The 20102-nt window shown below is 37.8% G+C and overlaps 3 protein-coding genes and 1 long non-coding RNA gene across 9 annotated transcripts; 1 reads left to right on the top strand and 3 right to left on the bottom strand.

Annotated features, from left to right (window-relative positions):
- The first annotated feature begins 4 nt into the window (after positions 1–4).
- Positions 5–1404, top strand: LOC103996284 (uncharacterized). Its single transcript, XR_010499023.1, has 2 exons — positions 5–1088; positions 1230–1404. It is a non-coding gene; the product is annotated as an uncharacterized LOC103996284 (long non-coding RNA).
- On the bottom strand, positions 1096–8243 carry LOC103996285 (biogenesis of lysosome-related organelles complex 1 subunit 2). 6 transcript variants are annotated; one of them, XR_010499020.1, is made up of 6 exons: positions 8057–8243; positions 5518–5751; positions 2931–3063; positions 2284–2632; positions 1616–1737; positions 1096–1536 (listed from the first exon to the last, which is right to left on the bottom strand). XR_010499020.1 is itself a non-coding variant. In XM_009417174.3 (2 exons), the coding sequence occupies exons 1-2, from the start codon at positions 8192–8194 to the stop codon at positions 5485–5487; spliced, it is 405 nt and encodes a 134-aa protein (XP_009415449.1). In that variant the 5' UTR covers positions 8195–8242; the 3' UTR covers positions 5344–5484. The 6 variants fall into 6 exon arrangements, 1 of the variants encoding a protein (XP_009415449.1); XR_010499018.1 differs by having other exon boundaries at positions 1646–1737; XR_010499021.1 differs by having other exon boundaries at positions 2341–2632.
- A 458-nt stretch (positions 8244–8701) lies between these two features.
- On the bottom strand, positions 8702–14679 carry LOC103996286 (uncharacterized). Its single transcript, XM_009417175.3, has 6 exons — positions 14359–14679; positions 13844–13986; positions 12418–12561; positions 10866–11051; positions 10240–10364; positions 8702–9122 (listed from the first exon to the last, which is right to left on the bottom strand). The coding sequence occupies exons 1-6, from the start codon at positions 14561–14563 to the stop codon at positions 8897–8899; spliced, it is 1029 nt and encodes a 342-aa protein (XP_009415450.2). The 5' UTR covers positions 14564–14679; the 3' UTR covers positions 8702–8896.
- Positions 14680–15305: 626 nt separating this feature from the next.
- Positions 15306–19839, bottom strand: LOC103996288 (H/ACA ribonucleoprotein complex subunit 2-like protein). Its single transcript, XM_009417176.3, has 4 exons — positions 19577–19839; positions 18836–18905; positions 16981–17086; positions 15306–15879 (listed from the first exon to the last, which is right to left on the bottom strand). The coding sequence occupies exons 1-4, from the start codon at positions 19701–19703 to the stop codon at positions 15718–15720; spliced, it is 465 nt and encodes a 154-aa protein (XP_009415451.1). The 5' UTR covers positions 19704–19839; the 3' UTR covers positions 15306–15717.
- Between the last annotated feature and the right edge of the window lie 263 nt (positions 19840–20102).

The following is a 20102-nucleotide window of genomic DNA, read 5'->3' as shown; positions in this document are numbered from 1 at the left end:
CGATGCTTCAATGTCCCCCAGTCTCGGCTGCTCCTCTTCTTTCTCCTATTGTGAACCCGGCTGCTACATGTCCCCCAGTTTGGGCTGCTCCTCTTTCTCCTACTGTGAACCCGGCATTCTTTGGATCGATGCTTCAATGGCCCCAAGTTTCGTCTGCGGCTACTGTGAACCCGGCTGCTCCATGTCCCCTAGTTTCGGCCGTTGCTCGTTCTCCTCCTACTGTGAACCCGGCTGCTACATGTCCCCCATTTTGGGCTGCTCCTCTTTCTCCTACTGTGAACCCGGCATTCTTTGGATCGATGCTTCAATGGCCCCAAGTTTCGTCTGCGGCTCCTCTTTCCCCTCTTAGTGCAAACCCGGCTACTCCATGTCCCCTAGTTTCGGCCGTTGCTCGTTCTCCTCCTACTGTGAACCCGGCTGCTACATGTCCCCCAGTTTGGGCTGCTCCTCTTTCTCCTACTGTGAACCCGGCATTCTTTGGATCGATGCTTCAATGGCCCTCAGTTTCGTCTGCGGCTCCTCTTTCCCCTCCTACTGTGAACCCGGCTGCTCCATGCCCCCCGGTTTCGGCTGCTCCTCTTACTGTGAACCCGGGTTTCTTTGTATCGATGCTTCCTACTGTGAACCCGGCTTTCCTCGGGTCGGAAACGACGTCTGCTGGAGCGGCTGAGATGTGGCCAAATCCTGGAATTGGGGCGCGGTGGGGAGTTGAAGAGCAGCCGAGCAAAGGGGAAGATTCTGTGCAGCAGGGAGAAGCGAGCAACGAGAAGAAGGATAGGGCGAAGCCGGAAACAGATCGGGAGACACAGCGTGATACAGAAACGGGGCAGAGCAGGAGCCGGGAAGTGGAGAGGGACGAAACGCCGCGGGAGAGACGTAGGGAGGAGAGCGACGGGGGAAGGCGAGAAGATGCCCGAAAGGGATCGGCACGGCGCTGGGTACAGGCATGCCGACCGTCACAGTCATCGGGTTGGTCTGCAGCAGGGAGAAGGTAGCCATGGGAAGAAGGATGACGAGAAGATGCCCGAAAGGGATCGGGAACCCTCTCACCCTCAGCAAAGTGAGACAATCCTTCCACCGGAAAACAAGTTAAGCTACAATAAATACTTTTATTACTTTATGCACATGTCATATTTATTCCACTATAATTTAGTGTAGTACATATAGACGCTCTTTTATTTGGTAATTTTAAGAGACATTTGAGCTGAATATATTGTGTACATTTGCAGGATTGGTCAGACGGACATGACGGAGTGGAGATGGTGATCCTGAAACACACTAGTTTTGCTGTTATAACACTGTACAGACTGAGGTTAATAACATACTGGAAAATTACTGGAAGATTGTGAAGACATTACCCCTCTTTCTTATCCCTCTATCTTGGCCAGCTAGCATGTCACTTCATTCCATGGTACTGATGACATCGAGTTCCACCATAATTGGCTAATTTACAGCTTCGGCAAACATATCACGAAGAAAAAAATGAAACCCCTTGCAGTGTCTTGATGAGTGCAATTCACACCCACAGACTTCCACCTACGACAAAAGATTCATGGTGAAGGCCACAAGAACTCAGACATGTCATTATAAAACTCTTCAAGGAATATGCAAATACCAAAGAACAAAGAGGCTCTTAGAGCATCACCGGCATAGCTGGTATCGACCTTTCACCTCTTTCCAGCTTGTTCAGACTCCCCGGTTTTGCTCTCTCAGCACAGTTGACCGGACAATGTAATCCTACAATGAGATGAGGAACTAGTGATTAAACACCCAAGCATGTTTCTTTTAGCAACATTTGACATGATAGAAAGTGTCAAGACTTTAACAATTTATCACAAAGTTCTAGGCTCGAATCCTACTTACATCACTTACTTTTCGACCTTTTACACAAAACTTAACATGGTAGGTCCAATATGAAACTAATTAGGCCAGAAACCTAACACATCTCAACTAAATTTAGGGAAAGCAACAATGTCCAGGAGAAACGGGTGGGGTTGAACAAGAAAAGCTTAGGTTTCATCTTGTTATCTCCGTGTCTCTAAACGAGAGGTAACAACACCAAGAGCACAAGTAACAATGATATCTCAGATAATTCTCCAGGAAGCTAACAATGCAGTAAAATACATGACTGTAATTATTGTCTTGTTATATCTATCAATAATAATACTTGCAGTATGATACTAAATATTGATTAACAAATTATAGTGAGAAACTAAAATATATCACGTCAATCAGTTTAGGTTTTCAGGCCATAAACATTATGATGCAATTAACTGATCTTACATGAGTCTACGATCATGGTGGATGAACACAAAGAGGTCAGAGGAAATTCCAACGAACCAGGAGTTCTTCAGGAGTAACTTGCAAGGAGTCATCGTGCAAAAGAATCAACACACAAGAGGTATCCTTCCAATTTTCTTGGATAACTTGTCAGACATGTCATCTCCTGTGCTACCTTGAAGCTGACTAAGCAATTTTCTGCCACCTGATTGCCAGATAGGATCTTTCATCACGGTGATCAATGGTGGATGGAAAAAAAGTGAGGTCCCAGACATTTAAGCGGACTTAGGAGTGCTCTAAAGCCAATTTGTTATCACGAGGAGTCTTGGTGTAAAATAGTCAAACCATTTCCCTTCAAAATAATAAATGAAGTTAATTATTTAATGAACATAAGCCAATTATTCATCTAACACAAGCCAATTATTCTGTATGATATTATTCATCCAAAGTCAACAATTATAATCCATTAAAAATATGAAAAATAATTTACATATAGAACACATAAATCTGTGGTGCATTTGCCCAGTAGCATTGAATACCATGGAAAATTAGAAGAGAGTCACATATATGCACGTTCAGCATATTTCGTGATCGTGTTCTCTAATTCAGTTTCTAGACAAATGACAAAGAACAAGTAGATTAATACATACCTTTGTGTTCAGCATGTTAGTACCGGTAGGTCTTCTGATTGCACGTCTACTGAGGCTAATTTGCACAGAAATGCTGGCTTCAGACTGATCTAATCCCATACTAGCTACTACTTGTGGAATTATGGTCAGAAACCTGTTTGCAGGTAACACATAAGGAGCTAATTCCACATTTAGGAACAAGATATAATCTACCCACGAAGAAGGCCTTGACAGAAGTTCTGAAGCATAGACAACAACCAAAATTGACTTTAGCTTTCTCAAAAAGTCAAGCCAGATATGATCTGGGGAGTATTAATTTGAAGATCCAAAATAACTAAATGCAAATTTACATGACCTATGCACCTTGGCAGGAAATTGTGAGGGGTTCCCAGACAAGAACTGGACATTCGTCTTGTATGCACTTACATAGGTCAATAAGAAAAGATGACGCTAACTTAACATGTAAATTGGCAATCACATTTTTAAAAAATCAGAAAATAAATCAGAAAAAGATGACGCTAACTTCAATCACCCAAATCATCACCCTACAACAACAGAGAACAAAAGCGGCAAAATGATCAAAGGATCCATAGGCCTTTCAACGTTTATCAACCTGTTTACAGTCGGAATGCCTGAGGCCCTTGCCAAGTAATTTTCGTGCAGAACTGAAGGTGGCATTCAAAATACCAATAGCTCCGGCCACTGGGTCAATCCATAGCTGTATCTAAGACTAGCATTTAAACTCTAAACTTATCCAGACATACAATTTACAATTACTCATGTGTATGTCTCTGATTCTCAGTCACTTGTTCAGAAATATCCCGATTCTACGTCTCGGCTTATGTTACAGTCATTTCTTCAAACCAAGGGGGGAACAAGGTCTACTTCCATCAATGCCATCTATGTCAGAGATCACAGGTAATTTATTGTGCCCCCTCCCCCCCCTCTGTCTCTAAAACTTACATACACCTGCACAATCACCTGGAGATGCTATTGGTAGGAAAGACACTGAAGGCTAAATCGTCAGGCAGTAAAAAGTTTCTCCTCTCTCTGATTGAAATGCTGATGGATTATTCTCTTTCACACCTTTTGTTGGAATTGTGAAGCTCAAGTCTCTGAAATCACATGCTTCGTCAACCTTTGCCAATTATGTCGGGCAAGGTGAGGTGAGGCCTGAGCGCCTCGCAAAACCCCTTCAAGCGCTGCTCCGGCGCTCGCCTGAGCCCAGGCGTTGGGCGCCTCGAGCGTTCGATTGGACTTGATAAGTTGGTTCAATGGAACCAACTAACGCTGTGACCTGACAGCCCCAACCCGACCCACTGAAAGAAAGCAGAGGTGAAAATGAAACCCTACCTTCGTTCCCTCCGCCCACCGCCGTCGTTCGTTCCGTCCGATGTTACAGCTCCGTTTGTCGCCGTCGACAACGTCATCTGCTACTGTAGTTTCATCCGTTAGCAGCTGCAGTTTAGTCCGCCGCCCTCTCCTTCCCCCATCTTCCCTTCTTTAGAACTGTTTAGCAGAATAGATTTGAGCCGTGAATAGACTATTTTTGTCTCAAGCAAACCTCTTCGAGATGATCCCAGATATCTCCCAGGCTCGTCTTCGTCCCCGCCAGATCTTGAGGCCGACTCCATTTAATCAATCGCCTTCCTCCTCTATCGATAAGTAATTTAGCGAAGTAGGTACATTCCATACACGGAAGAGTTACATATCGACGAGGACGATGATGAGGTAACTATGTGATGTATTTGGTATAGGAAGTATATCAATATAACAACGTTTTCCAGCTAAGATACTACTTATATACACATTATCTTTTATCCAAATACTTTATCGTTAGCATTCGTTTTCCACTCAATCACTCTGATCTATATTTTCTGGTCTATTTATAGAAAATAAGAGTATAATATTGTATTCATAAAAGAAAGATAAAAATTAACAAGTCTTTTTAACTTTTTAGATGATATCTATTTTATTCATAAAAAAATTAAACTCTTTATTCATAAGATTAAGTTTAATTTTAACCGTGTCTACTTAATTTTGATCCTTAGATGCTCAAAAATAAGTAGGATAATTCAAGTAGCAATAGCGAAGAAAAAGACAATAAACTGAACTTTTATTAGCTACTTATGATTAAAAATATTTTTATAATTATTATCGATACGAAGAATATTTTCTATTTCGATTGATGCAGAATTTCACAACAGTATCATATTATTACAGTAGCTCAAACGAAAAAAAGATCCACTCCATTCTAATGTTCTAATGTGCTTTCTCGATAGACTGCTTGAAGACTTATTAGCTGAGAATGAAAAACTAAATCTCTGGTTCATATCACCATAAGTTCACAAACCTTCCCTTCTCTGATTAAAGGTCGAAAAGGTTATATATAATTAGTGTGATACACTTTGTCAACCATCTAAAACACAATATGTTACAGCAAAAAGAAAACGTTCTTTGTCATTAGTATTACCACTGGTAAACAAGAGACAGCCCAAAGGCTCCAAACAAGCATCAATTTTAATGACTGATTCAGAAAGGAAAAATATGATTACTTAAACTTGCAAATCAAAGTTTAAGTAGGAATATTATGATGTGCAGATTGTACCTTCTTTTCAAGTAAAGAAACATATTTATCAAGCATTGATACAACAGCTTCAAATTCAGTAAGTTGCTGGTCTATCTTCTCAATTTGCTGGACATACTCTTCAAATCCATGATTTTTCTCACATAGTTGCTCAACAAAGACTCTCAGGCCAGCTGCGACATCTCCATATCCATTGTATTCCTCAGCTACTCTCTGGTTCATTTTTTCCAGGAGCAATAGTTGATTATTTGTTCCCTGAAATGGAAAAAATCTTCATTATAATGAGAAAATTGTGGTTGTTCCCACACAAGTATCAGATGGATAGAAATTTATTTATGATAAAAGTTCATAGGCAGAAAAAGATGAAATGGGATCATGCTTGCATCATCTAGCATACACACATTTTTTAGGCAGGAAACATATGGATCATTTACAAAACAAATTCATCATGAATCAACAACAAGGTCGTAAAGTGCTAACAAATTCATCATGAATCAACAACAACATCAGTTAGAGTCTAGTTTCTATTAAAATCTTTTTTCATCTCCCTCTACCTCTCCTCATACCACTATAATAATTATTCCACCTCTTCTTACTGTAGATATCTTGAGCATATATCAATACCATAAAGGATTCTTCCTCATTTTACCCTCTATCATAATTTATCATGAATCATGAACATAAATTTCTTTCCCTGTTTGGTGGATAAAGGAAAAGTAAACATTATAATGCCTAGCGTGTTGACTCATTTTTCAGAACATATTCCACTAGGAGTATATGAGTAAAAAAATGTTGCTCCATTAACTGAATGAACACATAGGGGACACTGCAGCTTCTTGTTGTTGTTGTTGTTGATATATAGATTGACACGAGAATTGCATTTAGGCAAACTGTAATAGAAGATAATAATAACATTTTTTTTTTAACAATCTACTGGATAGTTCTTTTGCATCACACACATGCAAACATCTTAGAGGTGCTTCTTAAATTTACAATGGAATATAGCTAGAAAAGGAACCTGTGTTTCCAGTACCAAAATGCTTAATATCAGGACATTCTTCAAAATTTTCCTACTAAATTTAGAAATTAAGATCCATTTAATACAATTTAAGATTCAAGTCCAAATCAGATATTGTAAACAGAAGGGAAAATACTCAGAAATGCTTGGTTTCCCCAGTGTCATCAGTTCAATAATCATAACTGTAGCCAATGCATGAGCAAGGCCCTCTTGGTCAGTTCAACATTATTGTAGATAGAATGGGGCTTTCCCTTGTAAAAATTTAGCAATTAATTAATCATGAATGTGATAGCATTTGATGCTACTCTGCCATCATACACATCATTAAGTGCCAATACTAGCAACTCAGGCGTCGTTGTCATTGATCTTCTGCATTCACAAATGATATGAATAACATACCTAATCATAAAAAGAGAAGAGTAGAAAGCGCTACAAGAAAAAATATGTTCAAACACATAGCTAAAGAAAAACGAGGAGCCATAGGTCTTTCAAATCCCAACTAGTTTATGTCCGAATTAATCCTTCACATCGCTTACCCTATTGAGGGTTATTTCCTGCTAAACAGACAGACAGTTGGCACTATTGTGTTGATTGCCAATATCTCGTATGCTATCTCTGATGCTACTCTCGAGAGGTGTTACCTCCATCTTGCATTAATGCAGCCTACCTCTCTTCTGTAATTTCTAAGAAGTATGCTATTGTTGGCTCTAATAGTGCTTTTTTTTTTGTATATTCCATTACATCAAATGGCATACATGACGCTTACACGTGGATTCAAACTTGAGACCTATCACTAATGCAACAATGCACTAACAAACTCAGATATCTCAACGGAGACAATAGTGCTTATTGTTAACATAAGGTTATTTCATATGAACTACATTCAGACCGAATGGGCTAGGCCTTTTGCCACAAGATGCAGAATAAGTACACCACTATTGTATGGTCGTCCAAAATAATGATAAGTTTATTTTACTCTTTGTGGAAGTTAACTAAAAATGTCAACTAGGTGCCAATTCAGGAATGGTGTGACAACCAAATGTCTTCACTCACAAGAATTTCTTTCAGCCACGGAGAGAAGAGGAACAATGTTAAAGCATGACTGACGAGAACAGATAACTGAACTATAATGATGGAAGTTAATAATCTTTCTAAAGAGTAATCATCATAAAGGTAATAAAAAGAAACAAATTAAGGTGAGAGCATGATTTGAGGATCAACAGTTTTGGTCTGCAAGCAATTAAAAAACTGTACATAGTTTGATCTGAAGAGATTTTTGTTTGAACTCTTTCATAGTCGATGCGAGTTCATACCAATAGGACAAGCAACACAAAATATACCCTTCTGTCACAATAAACCGAATTCCCAAAATGACTCTGCAGAAGAACCTCTAAATCCTGAAGACGAGTCCGAAAGAAGCAATTTTGATAGAAATAAATGACAACAATCCACAATTTTCAATAAAATTAGGTAACTACTTGTCACAAGATACCAACATATGAAATCACGGAAACGAATCGAAGAGAAGATTCAATGGTGGACCTCGAGTTCGCCTTTGATCATGGCGGATATACTGGTGAAGAGATCGGCCAAGGATTCCGCAAGCTCGTGTCTCCCCGCCTCCCTCCTCTTCTCCTCCTCCGCCATCACCGCCTCCCTCTTCTTCTCCGCCTCCGCCATCACCGCCCTCCCTTCGATCGACTCCAGAAATCCCTATGCGTCGTCCGGTTCGGGGGACGCCAAACTAGACCCAATTACCGGTGTTATTTCCGGTTCGGTTCAGGATAGCCGGTCCGGATCCGAAACCATCGGCCATAAGAGTATCGAGTCTTCTCGGATACGTATTTTTGTACAAGTGTCAAAGTGACGAGCGAACCTTTTGTACACGAAAGGATCAGTAAGACCTGTTCCCAGTAAATATGTAATGGCTGAGCCACTCTAGTTGAAATATTTATGCAATTACATTATTCCAATAAACAATTGCTTTCATTCTGCAATTTCATTCGATAAATTTTATATTTAAAATATTAATTCATCCAATTGAGGATTTAAAACATCACCTGTCAATCTTTTTTACATAAAAAAACATTGGTATATATTTACCTTTGCCAAAAGAAAAAAAAAAGATTTATTTATTTCTCAGTGTCTATTGGCTTCAACAGGTACAGAACTGAATCCACCGAGAGGTACTCGTGAATGCTTGACAAATGCTTAAAAGAACATACCACAAGGAATTTTCACAAACACCAGAGTTAACGATGTATCTTGAAATTACAACATCACTTACCGGCTGTCAACGAATATATTGTCTATCTTATGGCATAGAAAACAACTAACAGTAAGTTACAAAGAACAATCCTTTTAACATTTTTTTTTTGGTATTTAAGATGAGAATTTCAATATGAGCTTGTCGACATGAATGATTATATCGTCGATGTTCGGCCGCATTGCGGGTTGGGGCTGTAACATCCAGAGCACAAACTGGTGGAGGTTCTCAGGATAAGGAGGGTTGTGTCCAGATGGCCATTTAATCTGTGCATTCATGACGGCTAACTGTAAGCTTCCTCCGGATTCACCGAGTGCATACTCAAATGGTGATGTTCCGTACCTGCAAGATCCAACAAAAGATAACAGGAGAGATGTTAAGGGTATCAGTAAGAAGAAATTATTCTGCTCAATCAGTGGAATTTGGTGAAAGACTAGTTTGTGAAGGATTTGAATGTTTCTACCAATGAGAATCACCAAACTTAATTGATCTCTCCATAGGGAAAAATCGAAATACTAATATGCCCATCAGCCCCGTGTGTTTTCACCAAAATGAAGCAGCTGTTCTGTGTCCTACAATCTCCACCCTCAGCAACATTTTTCAGTTAAAACATTTTTCCTATAACAATGATTAAGGTTCCTCGTAAATATAATCAACAATACTGTACTCCCTATGTGTTCTGTAAGGGAAAATGAACAAAGTGAAGAAAAGGTCATTTTAACTATATAGAGAATATAGTACGATACAAACGTCAGGCATCAGAAATCCTACAATATATATTACTGACCGTGGAATGTTTTATGATTTTAAATCGTGAATTTTCACATTGCAACCTGTACGGTACCAAAGTATCATATTAGTTGTACGACTTTTGACTTCATCTTGGCATTCAATTATATCAGCAGCATCGTGCTGTATTGTTCTCTTTTCACACTGATGTGAATATTTAACTCCAAACATCAAGGGATTCGAGTGATAATAGCAGAGAATAGTTACTTCTAGATGAAAAGTAGTGGATTCACTTTAGAATTGATATTATCACTGAGGATATATGGTTAAGGCACAGTGTGTGTGCAGTGAGAAAGTCGAGTTTTAAGTCCAATGAACATCATGTGCGCGTGTTATGTATTGTCTGAATGGAAAGAGTAAATTTCAAAAAAAAAAAAAAAACTTAGTTTGACATTAACTTAGAACACATAGATAGCCAGCATCCATCATCCATATTTGCCAATGCAATACTATTTTTTGGTTTAAAGCGGTCTATCTTGTTAAGCGAAAGTGATTATTTGGTCATTTTGCATGTACAAATTTTGAAGAATGAAGTACAACAAATAACATATGTAAAACACAACAGAATGAAAATGACACTAAATGCGAGCAAAATACAAGGATGACATAATAATCAATAAGAAAATTGCATACCGTTCAAGCATATAATACAAGGCATATAAATACTCACATTATCGCATACAGGGTACAACCGAGCGACCAGATATCTGTCCTCTCATCAATATCAGCATGGCTTGGACAGTCCCACAGCTCAGGAGCACGGAAGGGTGCAGAACAGTGCTCACTGGCCCATTCCTATACAGAAATTCATTAAATAAACCGGTGGAAGCATGTTAAAGACTCCATCAGCTTGTTGAACGGCAACATTTCTTTTTATGTTAACCAGGTTAATGTATTAGAAGATGGAAGTAGATACTGTGACTGCCAAAAGTAGTTGGTAAAGGCCTGTGTATATTGCAGCTAGATTACTAGACCAATTTGAGAAAATTTGAAGAATTATCAAGGAAGGCACCAACACATAAAATGATACAGTGTGCTTTTTTTTATTTCGAAACTGTTACCATTCTCAATACTTTGAAGTTTCCTTTTGGATATTTCAGTGGTTCAATTCCAACTTAGCTCTTCAAACATAATTGATAAACTACAGAAGCAAAAGAAAATTCAGTTTGAAATCAGTCTAGTGTCTCTCTTATGATCTTGATGATTCAAACCTTTTTGAGACTATGACAATCAGTACATATATAACAATATATCTTTTTTTTATTTACCAAAATTTTCTATAGAAGAGACCCATACCTGTAACTGTAAAGCCTCTGATCTCGAACGAATTTCTTTCCTTGCAGGGCGTGCACTTCCAAAATCCATTAAAATAGCAAGAGGAGGTTGTCCCTTCCTGTGAGTTATGAGAACATTACCAGGTTTCACATCATTATGAGCATATGGAGGATCAAAGCTGTGCATGTGCTTCAGACCAGCACAAAGCTGTATGCAAACAGAATGCAGGATGTCAGTGTCGTAATTAAATATGACGTGAATGGTAAATTTATCAAGAAATAGAGACTGAAGAGGAACTGAACATAAGAGACAATATAGGCATGTTTAAATGACAACAAACTTAACTCCTGGACACCATACTTTAAATGAAACCAGACAAACATTACAACGATAAATCGACCAATAGTTCTCTTAACATAAATCTGTGTAAATTTACAAGAATGACAACAGTTTCTCAACGCAGAACAAGTGATTACAGATCTTTTGCAGTAGATACTAAAATGCTTTGTCAGGAATGACATTCCAGTCAAAAGAAATTGTTGTACTATGTTTCACTGAACATATAGCTGGGAGCAAATGCGGAGTTAATAATGTAGAATCATAGAACATCAATTTCTCCCTTTCAACCACAGTATCAAGACCCAGGTGGGTGTAGGGACAAATAAAGGTCCAATTGGTTGCAGTTATGACACTATATTATAATTAGAATATATGAGGTAGAAACAGCCTCAAATGATTGCAAGCCAATGTGTCCACTTCAACAAACTGAATGCTTTCTTACAACAGCAAGCCAATGTGTCCACTTCAACAAACTGAATGCTTTCTTACAACATAATAGAAAAGGAAGATAATGAAGTGCAAAAACTTGAAAACCAGCTTGTAGAAGAAATTAGTAAGTCCTTGTGGGTCTGTGAATATAATTTGAATCTCAATCAAAGCAACAGAGGACGAGCGATTTTCTGACACTACTTCCTTTCAAGCTGATGTTACATTTGAATAGTTTGTAAATATCAAATATACAAATAGTTTTTATTAACTCTTCTATCTTATGAAACATATCCATCATGATTTCGACCTTTCTTTTTTGACAGCAGTAAGTGCAGATGAAAAAAAATACCCTTCCTTGGGCAACTTAAGTAATTTTCATTTGTTTCAATTTTGTTCTCATAATTATTATCCCATGGCTCTCCTTAAACTTTTAAATTATCCTATTTTTATTATTGTGAAATTAAATAATTCTAAAGTATGATGAAGTCCTATATTTTACTGTCAATACTACTAAGCATGAATAGAGAGGAGGCAACAGCCCCTGTTTCCATATGATTTTCACTGGCTAAATGATCTGGGGAATTGGGATACTTTAACCCATTATAAACCAAATCATAATAGAAACAATATAGAAGGAACAAGATAGACATCTAAGAATTTAAGACTGCACCAAGATTAAGATATCTGATCAAGATAATGCTAATTGAAAATCAATTCTGCCATAGTGTTAATAGCCTCTGCAAGTTACATAAAGTCAGAATCAAAGAACCAAATACAAAAAGAAGACAGGAAGATGTAATAGTACCTGTCTGAAAATCTGAAGAACAGTTGTTGTTGTAAAGCTTTCCTTCTTTGATTGCATAATGGTAGCAATGTCAAGTAAAGTTCCATCCAAGTGAACCGGGAACAATAAGTAGGCTTCATGCTTCCGTGATATATCATGTGTGCCCTACAAACAGATCACTGAACTATTACAACTTGTTGAAGACAAATCACCTCTCTTATTTTGTGATGATACCATATAAAACAGTAACAATTTTCTTTCCTGAACCACAAATATATGGGATCCTATGAGGTTGCAATGATAATATTTGAAAAAAAAAATTACAACTAAAACTATATTGCCAACACCATATGTGACTCAAGTTTTGGCTTCAAAAACAAGTTAAAATTTCAAGTACGTGAACACTCGGCACTTTCCCTGACAATCAGAAAAGTATGCATTTTTGTGTATTACGTAAGCAGATAATGGCATCAATGTTTTTCTGACAGAACAGTGGAACTTCATCATGACCCAGCCATAAGTCATTTCTCAAATGATCCAAAATCATTTCTATAACTCAAGAATCTTAGAAGCTATATGTTCTCAAATTACCTTCAACCAGAACTTGTCAATTTAGAGTCAAGACTCAAGACTAAACCAATAACTAAAAGCCATGTTGCAAAGAAAGATTAGATAATGATGACAATACTAATAAACTTTTCTTGACAGCATGGCCAATAATTGTGGTCAACAAAGCAGTGTAGAAGTGTCCCCACATAAATGATCCAAAAACAAGGTGAACACGTAGTCGCACCATTAAATAGATCAATTTGTCCACTTTTATAAAATACCTTGGTACAAGTCTCAGAAATCGGTACAACTTCAAGGAACTATCCAGTAAACATGCTTAAGAAAGACTTAACAAAAAAAATTTGCAGATTGCTTTTAGTTATCAGCAGAATAGAAACTAGGATCCTAAAATGCTCAAATAGGGGTGGAATTCACTGGTCAAAGTCATGGTTATTAACCTTATGTTGACCAAACATGTGTGTCTAAAGCCCCAAAAAATGATAGAACAATATATATATATATAGTGCAAAAACGATCATCATCTTGTTGGATATATAATGGCAAATTAGTTTCATTCTCGATTTCTGAATCTTTTCCGACATCTACAAAATAAATTAATTATATCATGTCTAATTTTGAAGTAACTAGTTGAGTTCACCGAGCATATTAATTTTCAGTATATGTCTTACAATAACAGTTCCCATTAATGCAATTTGTAGAACGAGTTCACACCCAGAATTATGAAGGTAAAGACCGATTATGAACGACTTCATCTGTCCCTAGTCCCAAGGCAGTTTAGATATCTAGATAAAGTTATAACCAAGCATACTGATTTCCTAACACCAAAGAACACCTAGAAATTTGAACAAGAAGTTCAACCTAAATACAAAAGAAGTACCTTTACGGGAATGATCGCATGATCGAGTAGGGGAAGCAGATTAGGATGGCTGAAGAGGGACGAGACACGGATCTCCTGCTTAACCATCTCCAGCTGCTCCTCTGTTTGAATGATGACTTTCTTCATGGCATAAGTTCCATCATCTAAAGATATGCAGTAAATCATATAATATTAGTCAATACTAACCTCAAATAGCATAAAAACAAATAACTTTTTTCTCTCGCGTTTTTTAGCAGTATAAATTGGTCAAAAAAGCACTACTGGAGAAATATTATCAGAAATTTCAATGGAGTGCCTTCCAATTTATTTGTTGAGCCATCACGGCTTCACGCTTGCACCTGATCAATAGAAACGTTTGCAAAAAGAACTCTCTTTTTGTTTTACACAAAGCAAGACATTAGCAATGCAATTCATCAACATAGATCCAAAAAAAAATCAGAATCTGAAGACCAATTGCACTACGTCAGAATCGCGATTTAGTTAGAGCAGCCAGATCGCATATAGAGGGCGATTACCTGAGACGTGGGAAGGATTGATGGACTTCTTGCGGGCGAGGCCAGCGGCGCCATCGGCGACCACCTCTTTAACGAGGAACACGAAGGCGAAACCCCCCTCTCCGAGCTGCCTCACGATCCGGAAACGATTCTCGTTGATCCAAACGTCCCCGGCCCCGTTGACGGCGTCATAGAAGGAGTTCAGCCCCGAGAACGAGCACCCCATCTCTTTCTTTCTCTCTCCCCTGCCTATTCCCTTATGAAACTTGTGCGTCGGTCCTCGCGTTGGCTACTAATGGGGGAGAAGCGTCTCCTTCTACCAGTCTCGAATCTTGGAATCTTTAATGGAGAAAATGTTGTGGTTTGCGGAAACAGATCTGTCCTCGAAAGTAGATGTTATTAGGTCAACGTAAAACATGGTAGTGAAATTAACTCCCAAGTTTCTGTTAAGAGAATCAAATCGGACATGTTTTCAAGCATTTGTTTCGGAAAACATCCGACTTTGCGCCACAAGCAGCTATTAAACGCGGCGCGTGATGCTCGCTTGGGTTGAACAGGGTTCAGTAAACTCTACTTGATTTGTCGATGGACCCCACCGATCACCGTAAGAAGAAGGGGGTGAAGCCTGTCATGATCCCATGTGCCCCCCATCTATCGTGCCATGTCATACGTAAGGCCTGACAAAAGTGTGCCACGTCAATGAGGAATAGGAATAGAAAAGAAAAACTAAACCATACCAAGAGGAACCCTAACCCTTATTTTCGACATGAAACTATCTTCAGAATTATCCGCCTCAGAATATTTTAATTTCATCAAATTATCCTCAACTAGAAGAATATTTTTTGGCATTTTGATAAGTTACCCTGCGCATAATCAAATCTTCATAAGGTGAAGAATAATGATCATCACTTGTGGACATACACTTGTTCATTAGGATCAAATCAAATCAGACACAACCATTCAGTAAGTGTTCTAAAATAAGGCAAACTTTAGATTGATATCTTGAATTCTTGGACTGACATGACGTTACCAGTCAATAGACTAACAACAAAACCTGACAATGAACCAGAATTCCACCACTTTCAACTACCCTGCATAGCAATCAACCCATTTCTCCATCTGTATCCGCAACATCAAGCTTCTACAATCACTGCACAGCTGAGGGAAGAAGAGTAAGACTAGTAACGTAAGGGGTAGATAAAGCTCATGCACAGGTATTTAGATCGACTACAGTAAATATTTAAAACACTGCTAATGATACACCACCATTATGTGATGGTGACTCATAAACACAACACTGAGCATGTTGGCAAGTCAGATTATACGGAACAACCAAGAAGCATAGATGGCACGTAAGGTGAGCTTAAACGTTCCCCAATCTCAGAAGAGGGAGGATGCCATCTCTTTCACATCTGCTGAGACCTGGTTGAAGTCTCCCTGCAACTTCTCTTGCACCTCCTGGGCCAGCTCCCCTTTGGTTGGCTTGGTCATGACCAGTACACAGCATGTTGGCCTCTTGGTGACCCCAGCAACTGCAAGATCCTAAGAATAGGAGAGGAAAAAGAAGAAATATAAGGCTAAAAAAGAATGAAAAATAAGCATCGTCCGGAGAATCTATTTCTTTCTTTCAGAACATTGCCGAAAACTTCACACTATACCAAGCAGTTGCTTGATTTATGAGTATATGACCTTTTCTTGTTTAGACTCTACTAACATGTAAACAAGTAACTATAGCTAGGAACAAATGTGAAAGTAAAGATCAGTGAAGACTTATGTGCCACACTTGCAAGTTAATGGGCCTCCAGAGACACCTCCATTGATTTTGTGAATATCTACTTATTTAGAAAAGCAACTTCTAATTGTAGAACTAACCAGAGCATTGAAAGCAATTCAATGTCTACATAGGAGTCAAACAATTCCTCAATAGAGGACGAAAACCCTTGTTTAATCAGCAAATGCAATACAGAGTGATTAATAAGATGAACTAAAGATCAGTGAAGACTTATGTGCCACACTTGCAAGTTAATGGGCCTCCAGAGACACCTCCATTGATTTTGTGAATATCTACTTATTTAGGAAAGCAACTTCTAATTGTAGAACTAACCAGAGCATTGAAAGCAATTCAATGTCCACATAGGAGTCAAACAATTTCTCAATAGAGGACGAAAACCCTTTTTTAATCAGCAAATGGCATACAGGGTGATTAATAAGAATGAACTAAGAGTATGTTACAAGAGATTACATGGAAGAACTGTATAATTGCATATCATCATTGCCTGAGGCTACATAATTGCAGCCAAGTAAAACAGCGTAATTTACAAAGGACACCAGATTAGCTGTTTATAGCTAAGAAGAAGAAATTTCAACATCAGTAAATCTTGGTTTCATTAATTCCAAAGCTAAAAATATTACTATTTTAACCAAACAATCCCACTGGAATATTTCAAAAGAGGATGCACAAATATGAAGACTAAAAGATCAAGACAGTGCTTAGACAAATGAAGACAGCTTGAAAAGGCTGGGATAACAACCTTGCATATTCAAATTACTTAATAATTCTAATTCGACATGTTTCTCCCCTGAATGGACATCCTAAGAATGAAGTTTAACAGTGATAAAAGGACAAAGATGAGTCCAACAAACCTCCTTCGAAGGAACATATATGTAGGGAATATCAGCTTCCTCCAATAAGATGGGCACATGAGTAATCACATCAATAGGGGAAATGTTACCAGCAATAACACACAATCTGCATCCAACAAATTCAAATCATGAAAGATATCTTGCTTCCAGAATTAACGAAGAAATTCTCCACTGATAAAATTATACTCTGGATAAAACCATGATTTATTTCGTAAGGGTAACAAAAGAAAGATTGCTATGCATTTTGATGATAACAATTAGAAGGCAATTGCAGAACATGTGCAGTAAGGAATACAGTGTGCATCAGATATCAGCATGGTTTTAAATATCAGCTAATCAGATATACGATCAACCAGGGTAAAAAGTGAAATAAGCCTCAAGTCACCAATTTTTTATCAGCTATTAAATTATGGTACATAACATTGTGCAAGACAATCTGAATATTGCATAAAAGCATGTATGGTAACACAATAATAACAGTAACAAATGTACACTACACAATTGTACATAATAACTAATATAGATTGTAAAATACAAGTGATAAATAGCATTATTCATAGCATATGATAAATTGAAATAGTACATATATAAGACTGCATATGATAACTAATATAAGTTGTAAAATACAAACGATAAATAGGATGATTCATCGCATATAACAAAATCATGAGATACCACATATATAAATAGATCAAATTTATGTAGCAACCACACCATCAATATCACAGAATAGTAAAAATAACATCAATTATAAATTGATCAATAATAAACAGTTGAACTATAAAATTAAAAAAGATTTTCTTAAAACCACGCCCTCTGATCCGTATCATTCAATCCAACTGATCTGATTTGATTCGCATTTTAATTCAACTAAAACATTGATCTTTAGTAAAATTTGGCATAACTTCCAGTCACACTGTAAATAGAAGCCAAGTACATCCAAATATCCAAAGGAAACTACAATTAATAACTTTAACAAAATACTACTTTCTCTAACTATGAGGCATCAATGAACTAAAAACAAAAACAGTGCTTCAGGTCCAACTCAACAGGTCAAAGTTCTTTTAGAGGTTCAAAGTGCATATATGAAATATAACTTTAAATGGAACATATCAAAAACAAAATGCCCCTTAAAAAGTTGATATGCATCATTGAGAGCATTAGTGGCTTTCCACTTATTATGGGGTACCAGTTAGCTGAAAGAAAAAAAACACAATTTCAGCTAAAACTTTTACAGGTTCGGGGTGCATTAACTCTTTCATGCACTGCTTAATAAATGTCTGAGATCATCCATGAACAGCTTTGAATCTTTTGTCTTTCATACTATTTAAAAGCAAATTAAATACTTAAGAAAGAAACATCATCAAAAAGACCTTTTGGAAAAAAAAAAGTGGCAAAAGAATGTTTAAAAAGATAGTTATAAAGGCTCATCAGATAGAAAATACAAGAATTACACACTGGGAAAGCAAAGAAGAAAAACAAATTGAAAGGAAAACTTTATTGATTAATGCAAATAATTGTATGGCAGAAAAATAGTCAGAGTGTAGTATACTAAACAATCTTTGTTTAATACTAATCCAAGTTATCTAGAATATGGAATTTCTTAACATTTCATGAAGATATCTCCAAAGAAAACAACAAAAGAGGGAAATAAGAAATTAACGACAAGAATCTAGAGCCTCCTCACTACATCACCGTCAAAGGCATTGAAGCCAAGAATACAAGGCTTTTCATGGTACTTTTCATCTTTTAATATACGTGAGTTAATTGGGAAATCTTCAAAACATGAACTTTTTCTACCAACTAGAGATTCACTGTTAGCTAAAGCCAAGAGTAGATCCAGAAGAAAGCAAACCCTTTCTGGCCACGGCGGACACTCTTTACTACTTCCTTCACTCCCCGTTTCAAGCACTTCGCCTCAGCAGCTGGTATTTGAATAGAAAGATAAAATGTTGATGAATAATAACACAAGATATTAAAACCAAATAAGAGCAAGAAAGGAACAAATCTTGGTTCAATCTAGGTTTGATGGGGAAAAGAATTCTTTTGTCAGAACAGACAATTCCATTTCTTCCTTATGTTCCGAACAATCATAATCAACTAAAGTGATTTATGCTCAAAATATAAATACAAAAAATAAAAATATTGTCTGTAGAATGGAGGAAACATCCATACAGGACAAGTAAAAATATCTTCACTTGAGAGAATACAAGGACCAACGGAAACCAACCCACCATGAAAGAAGCTAAGCTCCCCACAAAGGAAACTATAAATTACAGAGAAACAAGGTGAAATGCAGAGAACGACATCAGAAACCACATCACTTAAGCAAACACTACATCAATCAAACGATTAAAGCTGTTACGATTGTACCTCTTTCTAGACAGCAACAAAGTAATGATCTTCGCAAAGAAGAAAGAAAATGAACAATATCGAAGCAGCAAAGAAAACATCAAATACAAGGACAGGAACCGCCTTTACATTAAAAACCCCTAAAAATCCAACACACCAAAAGAAAAGGAACCGTCTTTCTCGATCAAAAGAGAGTCCTGCAAACACATAGGCATGCCCAGTAGAAGGTTACGAAGGCCAATACCTCGTCGGACGAGCTTGAGGGTGCGCTTGCAGAGCTTCTTGCCGGCGAGGGGTTTGGCGATGGGGGCAACGGCCATCATCTTCTTCCTCTCTTTCACAGACTTTTCAACCTCGCTGTCGCTCCCCATCCCTCTCGCTCTCGGTCTACCGACGGGTTCGTAAAAGATCGACCGGAGCGAAGAAGAACAACGGACGGCGGAGACGGGAGGAGGCAGAGGAGGAGGTGGGGCGGCTAAGGTTTTAGGAGCGAGAGAGCGCAAGGGTTTTATTGCCGTTGTGCTGTGGCTCCATCGGGTCACAGCCTCAATCAAACCTGACCTGGTCATTGACTCGGACATGACTCGGTCCCGAAATCTCCGAGTCTGGCATCAAACCCAACTCTGAGTTGACGGAAGGAAAAGTCAACGAGTATGACTAAATTTATTCTTTAAATAAAATGCGTAAAACATAAGAAAACTTAAATTAATCGAAAATTTGGAGTCAAATTAATAGTTATCGAAATCAATAAAAAAAATAGACATAAATCT

This window comes from Musa acuminata, chromosome BXJ3-8 (genome assembly GCF_036884655.1).
Source record: "Musa acuminata AAA Group cultivar baxijiao chromosome BXJ3-8, Cavendish_Baxijiao_AAA, whole genome shotgun sequence".
Taxonomy (NCBI): domain Eukaryota; kingdom Viridiplantae; phylum Streptophyta; class Magnoliopsida; order Zingiberales; family Musaceae; genus Musa; species Musa acuminata.
Note: the sequence above shows the minus strand (reverse complement) of the source record. Positions and strands in the feature narration are given on the sequence as shown.

Bases quoted from the DNA above. Each gene is read 5' to 3' on its own strand.
- LOC103996285 (XM_009417174.3), bottom strand. From the start codon at position 8,194: ATGGCGGAGGCGGAGAAGAAGAGGGAGGCGGTGATGGCGGAGGAGGAG. The intron at 5,752-8,056 runs GTCCACCATTGA...TTTCCATTTCAG, and splicing joins TGATCAAAGGCGAACTCGAG to GGAACAAATAATCAACTATT.
- LOC103996286 (XM_009417175.3), bottom strand. From the start codon at position 14,563: ATGGGGTGCTCGTTCTCGGGGCTGAACTCCTTCTATGACGCCGTCAAC. The intron at 13,987-14,358 runs GTAATCGCCCTC...GCATATCTTTAG, and splicing joins CAATCCTTCCCACGTCTCAG to ATGATGGAACTTATGCCATG. The intron at 9,123-10,239 runs GTGAGTATTTAT...TGGATCTTGCAG, and splicing joins TGTACCCTGTATGCGATAAT to GTACGGAACATCACCATTTG.
- LOC103996288 (XM_009417176.3), bottom strand. From the start codon at position 19,703: ATGGGGAGCGACAGCGAGGTTGAAAAGTCTGTGAAAGAGAGGAAGAAG. The intron at 18,906-19,576 runs GTATTGGCCTTC...TTCAAATACCAG, and splicing joins CCTCAAGCTCGTCCGACGAG to CTGCTGAGGCGAAGTGCTTG. The intron at 17,087-18,835 runs GTTTGCTTTCTT...TGTTGGATGCAG, and splicing joins GTCCGCCGTGGCCAGAAAGG to ATTGTGTGTTATTGCTGGTA.